This window comes from Lactuca saligna, chromosome 7 (assembly GCF_052625555.1).
Source record: "Lactuca saligna cultivar CGN05327 chromosome 7, ASM5262555v1, whole genome shotgun sequence".
NCBI lineage: Eukaryota > Viridiplantae > Streptophyta > Magnoliopsida > Asterales > Asteraceae > Lactuca > Lactuca saligna.
The window spans coordinates 148,081,984-148,094,376 of record NC_136423.1 but is presented as its reverse complement, the minus strand read 5'-3'; the positions used below and the strand labels follow the sequence as shown (position 1 = coordinate 148,094,376).

At 35.0% G+C, this 12,393-nt stretch overlaps 3 protein-coding genes across 4 annotated transcripts; all 3 read right to left on the bottom strand.

The window, feature by feature from the left end:
- Positions 1–712: 712 nt before the first annotated feature.
- Positions 713–10,361, bottom strand: LOC145004213 (uncharacterized). 2 transcript variants are annotated; one of them, XM_078963100.1, is made up of 6 exons: positions 9,854–10,361; positions 8,999–9,046; positions 8,576–8,698; positions 3,381–3,418; positions 2,711–3,100; positions 713–2,368 (listed from the first exon to the last, which is right to left on the bottom strand). In XM_078963100.1, exon 6 carries the CDS (start codon positions 1,913–1,915, stop codon positions 965–967), a length of 951 nt encoding a protein of 316 aa, XP_078819226.1. In that variant the 5' UTR covers positions 1,916–2,368; positions 2,711–3,100; positions 3,381–3,418; positions 8,576–8,698; positions 8,999–9,046; positions 9,854–10,361; the 3' UTR covers positions 713–964. The 2 variants fall into 2 exon arrangements, with proteins under 2 accessions (XP_078819226.1, XP_078819227.1); XM_078963101.1 differs by having other exon boundaries at positions 713–3,100; positions 9,588–10,361.
- On the bottom strand, positions 1,937–3,084 carry LOC145007328 (uncharacterized). Its single transcript, XM_078966286.1, has 3 exons — positions 2,589–3,084; positions 2,216–2,472; positions 1,937–2,167 (listed from the first exon to the last, which is right to left on the bottom strand). The coding sequence occupies exons 1-3, from the start codon at positions 3,082–3,084 to the stop codon at positions 1,937–1,939; spliced, it is 984 nt and encodes a 327-aa protein (XP_078822412.1).
- A 269-nt stretch (positions 10,362–10,630) lies between the features above and the next one.
- Positions 10,631–11,615, bottom strand: LOC145004214 (glycine-rich RNA-binding protein GRP1A-like). Its single transcript, XM_078963102.1, has 2 exons — positions 11,448–11,615; positions 10,631–11,171 (listed from the first exon to the last, which is right to left on the bottom strand). The coding sequence occupies exons 1-2, from the start codon at positions 11,559–11,561 to the stop codon at positions 10,788–10,790; spliced, it is 498 nt and encodes a 165-aa protein (XP_078819228.1). The 5' UTR covers positions 11,562–11,615; the 3' UTR covers positions 10,631–10,787.
- Between the last annotated feature and the right edge of the window lie 778 nt (positions 11,616–12,393).

Sequence of the window (12,393 nt, the reverse complement as noted above, 5' to 3'; positions counted from 1 at the left end):
CACGTGCACGATCTAAACCAAGAAAACCGCAGTTGCTTAGAAATTGCGAAATCGGACACGATCGTCTTATAGAAGATTACTTAGCAGATGACGTCATTTACGCTGTAAAGTTTCGACGTCAATTCCGGATAGGAATGAACTATTCTTACGTATTGTTGGCGATTTGGAAGACTCCTTTCCATATTTCAAATGGAAAATGGATGCAAGGAGGATAAAAGGTTTCTCTCCCATTCAAAAATACATAACTGCAATTCGTTAGTTAGCATACGGCATGAGAATAGATAGATGGGACGAGTATTTTAGAATGTCAGAGTGTACCGTGCGGGAGTGCGTGTAAAAGTTTTGCAAAGGGATCTATTCGATTTATGGGCAACGATATTTGCGCAAACCAACTATGAACGATATCCACCAATTGTACACGGTGCATGAAGGCAAGTATGGATTCTCTAGAATGATTGGTAGAATCGATTGCGTGCATTGAGGTTGGTCATTATCAGTGGCGTAGCCTGAATTTTTGTTTAGGGTAGTCCAAACAATTTATAAAATTATGAACGAGTAGAAAAATAATTCAAATGATAACAAAATGTAACAATGTATGCATTCTAAAGTAAATTATTCATTTAAGTTGCACACGACACTCTCTTACATCATTAAAATCATCTAAAATGGAATCTAAACTGAAAAGCTTAGCGATATCTTTCTCTATGTAAAGAACCAGACTATCAACAATAAAATCATCATCCATTGTATTACGTAGTCTATTATTTACAATTTTCATAGCAGAAAATGCATGCTTAGTAGTTGCAGTAGACACTGAAAGGGTCAACACAAGGCGAATCAATATGTCAACAAGATAGTAGTGACTTGTTTTTCCTGTCTCTGCCAAACCTTGACAAACTTCAGCAATAGATGATAACTTTCCCAAAAATGAATGATCCTTTACATAAGCTTCAAAGTGCTTCAACTAGAATTTTAAAATATCTATTTCTTGGTCAGTGAAATCAAGATAATAATATTTTCTTGCAAGTTTGCAAATAGAATCATAATTGAAGTGTTTATATCCCTCTTTTGGATCCAAAGCAGCACTAAGTTCTAAAATCTCTACAACTCTTTCATTGAACCTCGAGTCAATTTCCTGTAACTGAAAATCAATTGTTTCATTAAATATATCAAAATGATAGTGATGCTCGGTATTAATAAGACCTCCCTTTCTGTTTCTTCTTCCTTCAAAATAAGGATCTTTAAATTCAGGAATACTAATATCATGCTTCTTACAAAATTCCATGACATCATCGAGAAAAGACCCCCATTCATCATCTCTAAGGGTTTCAATCAGTTTCTTTGTATGGGAAACCATCGTCATTACACTTATGATATCTTGAGAGTTTTGTTGTAAAGCTTGACAAAGAACATCAGTAATTCCTAAAATTTGTTTCATCATATGTAAAACGAAAACAAACTCAAAAGATGTCATTCGTTTCAATGCACTACTAGCATCACCTCTTGTTTTGTAGTTGGAGCCCACTTTTTTTATGTTCTCCAAAATTGTACAAGTTGGATTGTACATCTGAAGAAGACTGCTAATAGAACTAAAATGTGAGCTCCAACGAGTGTCTCCAACACGCTTTAAAGTACCAATTTGATTAGCCCTTTTTCCAGTTTCAATTTCATCGGATTCTAGCATTTCTGCAATTTCAGGAGCTTGAGCAGCTTGTAGTTCATCTTGGCGTTTACAAGAAGCACCTACAACATTTACAATGAAAGATAAATTTCCAAAAAATTCATGTACAGAGTCTACTTCTCTAGCTGCTGCAACCAATGCAAGTTGTAACCGATGAGCCATACAATGTATATAATAAGCACATGGATAATCCTTGATAAATAATGCTTGTAATCCCTTCCATTCACCACGCATGTTGCTAGCTCCATCATACCCCTACCCACGAAGATTCTGAACAAGTTTGTAAGAAGTAAGAGTTGCACATATAGAAGAATACAAATTGGAAGATGATGTGTCTTTGATATGGACAAGATCAAAAAAACGTTCTTGTATGAAACCTTTACTGTCAACATATCGAAGAACAATGGCCATTTGCTCTTTCTTACTTTCATCACTAGCCTCATCAACGATTATACAATATTTAGAATCACAAATATCTTCAACTATCTTTTTTCACACTTTCTTAGCAAAAACATTTAAAACTTCTTTTTGAACCTCAGGTGAAGTGTATTTTGCGTTGCCAAGAGCATTTTCTAAAACGACACCTGCAACATCTTCATTGTAAGAATCCGTGTGTTTGATCAACTCAATGAAGTTACCACGGTTTTTTGAATCAATTTTCTCATCATGCCCCCTAAAAGCAATCCCCTGAAATGAAAGAAAACGAACAACGTCTATTGATGTTTTCACCCTTAACCTATTCTTTTCAATTTGATCAGCAGATTGTTTTTGAATCATTTTATCAATATGTCCTGATTGATTCATCAGAGTATCACAAAAACGTATAGCATTATTATGCTGAGAGTTTGGTTCATCTCCCATGTGTTTCAACAATATTTCCCTTTAACTTAGTTCCAGTTTTTAAAACCATTGATTGTGAATGCATCGTGACCATTATGGGTATTTGATTCTTCAAGAAATAGATAGCAATAAAAACAATATGCTCTATTTTTACTTTGAGAATATTCAAGCCAAGGAAATTCAGAATACCATTTAGACTGAAAGCGTCGTGGATGACTTTTTGACCCAGATGCAGGATATTTAGGTAACACCGGTTGATATGGCCCAGATCTTAAGTATGCCCGTCTGATTTCATCCTGCATATTGGCTGCATATTTCCAGATACGTAGACGTAGGCCAGGATCATGTTCAATAGAACAAAAGCTAGGATTTTCAACCGTCAAAGATGGTGGAGGGTTACCATCTTCTAGAGGTTGTTGAGGGTTCTCAACAGGTAATGAAGATGACGTGTTTTTATCCTTTGAAGATACTTGATTATCCATTTTTGTTGTGGTTTTCTCTTCGCCTCTTGGTAAAACATTGCGTATAAAAAACGAATCTAACCCTTTTTGCTTTGGTCCCATTGCTCAACAAAATTCACTAAGCACAAAAAAATTCAATTACAAACATACTCTTATATTTTAATACAATTACAAACTTACAATAATACAAATAGTTAATTCAAAGAAAAAAAATAATAACCTAATTTTTTATAAACCTATGATAAAAATATAAAATATATTATGAAAATAAAAACAATAATGATTATTGAAGTAATTGAGTATTTAGAAATATAGAATGACAGAAAAAATAATTAATTTAATGAAGTAATTGAGTATTTAGAAATATAGGATAACAGAAAAAAAATTAATTTACTAACCTAATGGTGATGGCGACGATTGATGATTAGATGAACAGCTGCTAGAAATTAAATAAGAAACAGTGAGGAACCGAAATTAAAAAAGTATCATCATATATTTTTGAGGTATATATTACAAGCGGCAATAATACATATGGAATTTCATTTTGATTTTGAGGTGGGCCATTTAGATATATGAAGCCCAGCATCTTTTATATATATATATATATATATATATATATATATATATATATATATATATATATATATATATAACCAAATATATGTGGGTGGGCCAAGGCCCACCCTTGTCTCTATGTGGCTACGCTGTTGGTCATTATACTCAAACGCATGGCGTGATCAGTACATGAGAGGTGACCACAAAGAGCAGACGATTGTTCTAGAGGCTATCGTATCACATACTCTTTAGATATGGCATGCGTTCTTTGGTCCAGCTGGTGCAAACAATGACATCAATGTGCTAGACCAGTCGTCGGTATTCAACGGTATCTACATTGGGAAGTCACACGATGTACCTTTTCAAGCAAATGGGGTAGCATATAAGTGTGGATACTATCTTACTGATGGTATATATATCCTCCCATGTCTGTTTTTGTGAAATCGTTTTCATGTCTTAACGACCCGAAAAGGAAAAAGATTAAAAGAGTCGCAAAAGTCAACTAGAAAGAATGTGGAGCGAACAATAGGTGTACTTAAGAGACGTTGGCAAGTACTAGCAGTCGAGGCAAGGTCATATAAAGTGAAAAGGTTTCAACACGTAATGTATGCATGTAGCATATTGCATAATATAATTCTTGAAGACAAAGGAAGAGCGATATGTTGGTACAATGAAAATGAAGTTTTGCCAAATGTCGAAGGAGTAGCCGTTGGTACACAAGAGTATAGGATGAATAGAAGAGAAGTTCACAATCGTGACATTCATCACGCACTTCGTGCTGATTTGGTGGAACACGTTTATAGACTTATATTCAGCCGCCGATAGAGTTTTCTCATGATGACTTGTTTGACAAATTAGACGAGGATTCTGATATGTTTGTCGAGAGCGAATATTCCAGCGATGACGAGGATGATGATTCCGAGTGACGTATTTTGGTTTTTTTTTTTTAAATTAGGATATTAATTATGTTTTCTACGATGTGGGTTGTTTGCGTTTTTTTTAGATTTTCTACTTATTTAAATATAAGGTTTAATGTAATTTTTATTTTAATTAATGAAATTCTTTTTATTTTTAATTAAATTTTATGTTTAGTATTAATTTAAAAATTGTAAATCATAAAAAAAAAATAAGTTTATTTTAAAAAAAAATAGTGAGGGAAGCTTCTCACCCATTTATTGGGTTTAGGCAATGTTGTAATACTCGCCGAGTTAGTCGATTACTCCTCCGAGTACTCGCTACTCGGCCTCTTACCGAGGTGAGTTACAGAATCCCGAGTACTCCTTGATCGGCCCTTTACTGAACTAAGCAGTGTTGTAAAACTCATCCAACTCGGTGATTAATATGTATAATATATTTAATGATTTATTATTTAACAAACAAAAATGTGATTATTACTACATATATATCTTAAATTTTCAGTAATTATTCACAAAATAAGACTATTATGTGTTTTTTTTTAGTTTTTGTATATTCAGATGTATCTAATTTGGTTATATATTTCAATCAGTTTATGATTTTAACTTATGATTTTGACATATATAATTTCCCTAAAAATATTTCTTCATGAATTACCAAATCCGAGTACTACTGACTACTCCCGAGTACTCGTTACTCGGTAGTCGGTCGAACAGGTACCGAGTAACGAGTTCTACAACCTTAGATTTAGATGAGGGAAATGAAAGTGAAGAAGAAGGTGGTGTGACCCACAAAAAGTGAGGGAAAGTTTTCACCCATACCCTCCAGTCTAATTCAAGTAGGGAAAATCAATCGCAACATAAATGGAAGAATTTTAACCCAAAATCTCATCGCCTCAAATGAATTTATGCTGCGATTTTCCTTTTGTTAATTGTTCTAGGTACGCAAGGAGAAGCTCTGATCAAATATTAATAGAATTTTCATCATCAAGAAATTGCTTAAACAATGAGCAATTGATTTTGACACTTGTATTCTAAGGGAGTTCATTTTAGTTACTCCATCTTTTATTTTATTTTATATATAACTAAGACATTGTATCATTAGATGTGGGCCAGGGGATCAATTGTAAGATAATACATAACTGAAATATCGATTGAAAATAAGGAATAATAATGCATAATAAAGATATATGGAAAAAAAAAAAAAAGATAGTGCTTAAAAGAAAGAATGTAATGAAAATAGTGCTTAAGGTGTGTTTAGCTGTAATGTCCCAGTCCCAAATTATAGAGTAAAATTTTCAATTTTTAAAACTAAAACAAACATTCCATTCATTCACAAGTGTAATCATTCCTAAAGTTTAATAACAAAATTAGAGTAATAAAGTCATAGGCCGAACATCTCAAAACATAAGTGTCGATGTGGTGTGATCATGTCGGGTACTTCTCATTGCTATCTTAAGTACCTAAAACATTTAAACTTAAAATCGTACGCACAAAGCTTAGAGAGTCCCCTAAAACATTTAAACATAAATCATAAGTATAAACTTTAGTGAGTTCCGCAAAATACCAAATACTCAAGATAACAACCTAGCCTAGCTCAACAATTATGTTTCAGTTAAGTCGGCCCAGCCCAATAAGTGTATAAACAAGTCTCGCTCAACGAGCCCAACCCAACAAGCATATAACAAACATGCAAGAGTCACAAAGACAACTAGCATAACACGACACCTAGTGTCTTACAGTATATTGAGAAGACTCACATGAATTAAAAGTTGGATATCAATACTCTATGTCACGCAAAAAAAAGGTACAAGAATCACCTATAAGAATTAGATGTCACACCTCAGTCTACCACTTAAAACCTTTAAGTTTGACCAAAAGTCAACGGTCAACCATACCAACCACTACGTCACGACATTCCCTTGGCCACGTCGTGCGGAATAAAGACAAAACAGACACGTAACATTTCATCCATCGTGTCGTAGTCAGCCCCTGACTACGTCGCGGTTCGACTGGCAGATCAGCTCCTTTATTAAGCTTGTAATCTGTTAATTCCAAGCCTTAAACTTTCCCAAAGACTTTAATACATTTATAAAGGTCCATAAAAATCAAAACTTTAAGACATGCATAACCCATGTGTAACATCTGAATCCTTGAGGTACTTAATATATTAAATTCTTGCATTTTTGGAGGAGGCTTCACAATGTGAGCCATTGTGGTCACGACGTGAGTGGCTATTGACCATTTGACCCGCATTCTTGAACCTTACGATGTAAGCAAGAGGCCTCGCGATGTGAGCGAGATCTGATGACCCAACACCATAATTTTCAAGTATTTAATGGAATAAGAGAGCTAGGGTTACCCATCTTCATCCTCTCTCACTCTCTATCCTCCTGAAAACCCTAGATTCGACCTCCTTGAGACCTTTGGCCATTATTAGTAACCTTGAAGATCTTATTTGGTGGTTTTTGGGCCATTGAAGTGGAAGAGGACTCTTGTGGTGCTTTATTTTGGCAATTTAGCTTCTACCACTTGGTCTTGCTAAGCTTTTGGACCTTTGTATGTCATAAAGCTCTTACCTTTTTTCCTTTTGGATTCTAGATCCATGTTTTTAGAGCTTTCTTTGCATGGTTGGGTTGTGTAGCATGCATTAGATCCATAAAGTTGGCAACTTTATGGATCATTGAGACATCTTCTATATATGAGGCTTTGGATTTGAGTTTTGGTATTGGTTTTAGACTCCAACTATGAGTCTTGATCTTATTACCTTTCTTTTAACCTAGTTAGTATCTAAGTAATGAATTAGACATGCATGATTGAAAAGCTATGATTTTTATGGTCCTTAGGGTCGATGAAGGTCCTCTGGAAGGTACCAAAGAATGTCTTAAAGGATTAGGAGCTTAATGCTCAAAGTTGGTAAGAACAGATCTCACAATGTGAGAAATGAGGTTGTCCGAATATGTGGAATCTGGTTGGATGAGTTGTGATTGAGTCGACTCACTGAGTATGGTCGGGTCGAGTCCATTCTCACGATGTGACCAGAGAACAAGTCACGATGTGAGGGTAAGCTGATAGGAATATTAAAAGTTGACCTTAGGCGTTTACTTTTGATTAGAGTTGACTTTTGGTCAACTCTTGGCATTGAAGGGGAGACTAAAGGTTTCCCTTGTATGATTATCTAAGTATGGTGTAGCACCGGTGTAGCTGACCGTGAGAGAAGCAATATTTGATTATCGATCAAGAGGTGAGTTTCCTTTGCTATATCTGTGGGTCGAAGGAATTAATGGCAACCTACTAGATTATGTTTTTAGGATGATGATTCTCAATTATCCGTTATGCATGTTTATGCTTGATGTCTTTGCTTGAGACCGAATGGGTTGAAATATACCCAATATTGGTTGAAAGACACCGAAGGGTTGAAATATACCAAGTACCGTTTGAAAGAGACCGAATGGGTTGAAATAGGACCAGTACCGGTTGAAAGAGACCGAAGGGATTAGAATATACCCAATTATTCTTTAACTGGTATATATGTGTATGGTATGGGGTATTCTGAGGGAGCTCACTAAGCTTTGTGCTTACAATTTTCAATTTATGTTTTAGGTACTTCTAGCTCAAAACGGAAGGGTCTGGCTTGATCGCACCGCATCTGCCCATGTTTTTGCATTATGTGATTTTGGGATTTGTACTTTGATATCATTCATTGTGATACACTTTCGGTATTTTGACATGGTTATTGGATATTTGAAATGAATTAAAAGTAAAAAATTTGCTTGAAATTTTGGGATGTTATAAGTTGGTATCAGAGTCTTGGTTTGATGGATTCGGGCATACTCTCGGGTGTACCTGAACTCAAATCGAGGGTTTGGTAGATTTTTCATTAAAAAGAAATATTTTAATTAAGGGATTTCAATAAAAGAAATGGATGCAATACGTGCAATTAGTCGAGCTCAAGTTAGTCTTTCCAAAATACTCATACATGTTATATGTTTTACGCTATGATATGATAATGAAATGCTAGATTAGGGCTAAGGATCTACTCATGATTGCATAATTGATAATCAAGTTTTCCAGAAAATAATTCTCATTGGCTTAAGTTTTCTAGTAAAAGATGGATCCATTACCAATTTTTGACTGCCTAATTTCTGCCCAGAAACCAATTTCACACCTTTTTGCATGATAATGGCAATAATTAACACCTACATAAACCTTGTTTAGAAGTATAGATGCCAGTGACATTCTCGAACCTGTAAAATAAACAATAACAACAGAAGTTGGGTTAAAACATATAGAGTATAGAAAGTCCAAAAATACTAATAACACCAATGACCCATGATTAAAGAAATTACATATAGACACCCTTTGACAACCGGGCGTTTGCAAAAGGCCTGTGGAAATTATTCTTAACCATAGATATGATAAATCAATGGTCTATTCCAATGGAATAGACCATTCCAATCCAACTTCGACTCTGTCACACCAAACACTACCCTGTAGTATCCTGTGTGTGTTGCTCTTAACATCCGAAAAAATTCACAAAGTCTTACCTGACTAAAATCTAGACGGATGTGAGAAGCTAAGGAAGATGTAGCCACCTGAAAAAGATAGCAGAAAGTCTTACTTCTAAATTATGGGACAAAACCGAAGTTGTAAGGATATACAAATAGAAACGCCAAAGGGCAAAATGATCACTCCTAACTTAATATTACCTCAGCTTTCAACTCTTCCCCTAATCCATTCCAAATCAGCTATAATATCGATTGAAAACAGCAAAAATAACTTTCTCAATATAAATAATGTTGGTCAAAGTTGATTTTTTAAGGGAAAGTGCAGGTCCAATTCTACCATGTCCAAGAAGATTACACGCATCAAGATAGGTCATTGTTTGAAGTTTCCCACTAAAATAATTTATTGTAGCTAGTTAATTCTAAAATTGAAACCAAACAGGTAATTGAATTTCCATGTAACCCAAATACAACAACTTTTTTCATATTCACTGTTGTGATTTCGGCAAAAGTAAGAGCCTTTCAGGCTACATATTCATCTATAAAAAAAAAAAATATTATAATGATAAAAGATGCCAATCAAATGAAAATCTTTCAAGAAAAAAGGTAATAAAAAAACCATGTTATTTACCTTGTTTAAATACACTGCCTTTTTATTGAAGTAAGTGTTTGGCAAAATCTCTATCTCCCATAGAAACAACATCAGAAGCCAAAAAAATATCAATGTCATTATCAATTGAAAGTTCTTTATCCAAAATGCCGAAATTTCATCTCCACAATCATGAACGAACGTCGACAATTTTACACTTCTATTCGGAAATAGAGAGAGAGAGAGAGAGAGAGAGAGAGAGAGAGAGAGAGAGAGAGTAGAAGATGGGTGCTTTTGACAGTTCTAACCTGGCCAATAGTCGTCGACAATCGGAACACAATAAACGGTCTGATGATAGTGGTGACTGGTCCGACAAGTTATCAGGGTTTAGATGTGCGGATTTCATCAACCCATGGTGGAAGTGTCCTTTTCATGATGATCGATTTCACATATTGTAAACGAAATTCCAAATGTGTATAATGAAGGAGGTGGCGTTCGATTGGAAGCAAAGTCGTCCTCAATTGGTGGCGACACAGCCGATGAGGCGTGATTCCAGACGGACAATTTTGGGCATACATCTGATGAAAAGAACGGATAGAAAAAGGAATAAAAGACGGTTTAGGGCAACTCGCTTTAGGATATGAAATCGAAGCGGTGGAAGAAATCGGAAGGTAAAAGACGAAGATAGATTGGTGGAGGGTTATATGGATTGAAAAAAAGCCTTTACTTTTGTTTCATTTTATCGATCAAATTTTATACGGTTATCAAAATTAATAATAATAATAATAGTAATAATAATAAAAAAATAAAAAACAACAAAAAAAAAATGATGTGAAATCGTAAGTATTTGTTAGAAGGGTAAAATTGGATTATGGATACTTATATAACACAACCCTAAAAATAATGTTAAAAGTTTGATTTATTGATTTTAAGATGGTTAAAAATAGTTATGAGGGTTACTCACAACCCAAAATAAATCTATGGCGTTGATAGTTATCTATGTGCTAATAGATATTCCACCATCCACCATCTATACGATAACATGAGAACTTCGATAAAAAAATATGATAACACAACGCATTGAATTGATCAAAGAAATGAGATAATTAAACTCATATTCATCCATGATTACAATTATCAAAACACAACCCACTCAGCGATCAAAAACAAGACTACTAACATCAACCACATAACAAACACTCAACACACACGATAATACACCATTAATCAAACTCCAAATTCTTAATTCCTCCAGTTACCTTCCGGAGCACCGCCTCCCCTCGAGTATCCACCGCCACCACCGCTGCCACCGCCGTATCCACGGTCACGACCACCTCCATATCCACCGCCACCACCTCCATATCCACCGCCACCACCACCGTATCCACCGCCACCACCTTCACGTCTTCCGTATCCACCGCCTCCTCCACCGTACCCACCGCCACCTTCACGTCTTCCACCGCCGCCACCGCCGCTTCCACGAGACTGCGCCTCGTTGACTGTGATGTTACGACCGTCGAGGCTCTGTCCGTTCATCCCCTCAATCGCGTCTCTCATCGCTTGCTCATCCTTGAAAGTTACGAATCCGAATCCTCTAGATCTGCCAGTCTCCCGATCGTTGATAATCTATTCATACCAAAAACAGAATTAAAAACCAAATTAGATCCAGTTGGAATATTAATTATCTAACATAACATCAAAAAACCCAAAATCGATCGATCTTCGTCCCTTAGAAAACGAGAAACGTACCGTTTCAGGTAATAAAAGTAACAGAATACAGAAGAGAGTAGTTAACAAAACGAGATCAGAGAATCAATCAAAGTAACACAAAGAACACAGATGCGTGGCCGAATCGAGCCGGATTCAGATCTCGGATCTCAACCCACGACACACGAAACGGACCTTCGATTCCAAAATCTCTCCATATTGAGAGAAAGCTTCTTCTAAGGATTGGTCGGTAGTCGCCCATGCCAGACCACCGACGAAACACCGGAACTCCACATCCGCAGACGCCATTAATGACTGATTTTGAATACGAGGTGGGGAAAGGATAAAACCCTAGGAGAAGACGCCTGGATTATATAGCTGAAGAAGCTCCTCATACTCCACTCTTGACTATGGTTAGTTGACGTCATTAGATAAGGTATGTGGCTAACCCTGGTTAGGTTTCGGATCAGATATTTATATTTTGATACTCGTCAACAAAAAGTAGCTTTCTTCAACTTTATTGTGATTTCAAAATCGGTAATTCAGTATTCTATCTATAAAAGAAAAGAAAAGAAAAATTATGATATTTTATTTGAATGAACCTCAAACTATGTGGGGACGGGCTTATCTTCTTTACCTCTCACCTCTATTATTGTTCTCGTAGGTGACTCACACTTTACTTATTTTGTTCCTTTATTTTCTTTTCTTTTTTTAGAAAATTACATTAATATATATATATATATATATATATATATATATATATATATATATATATATATATATATATATATATATATATATAGACGCTTATGTTATTTTGTTTTTACTAACTATTGTGTGCCAGAATGCACAGATCTGGAAAACCGGATGGAATAGAATCAAAGATTATGATCTGATGGTCTATGATATTACAGTAGGATAACATTTACCATATAATCACACAAATTTCAGCATAATGATATTTTAGTCAATTAACCTATATTAAAAAAGGAAAATTTCATATATTTAAGGATAATTAATTCCTTTATTTTTTAAAATCTAAATATTTCAAAATTAATTCAAATTTAAAAATCCAATTTTATTCTGTGAGAATGACAGAATGTCAACCATAAACTAGTACATATATTTTCGATTTTATTCT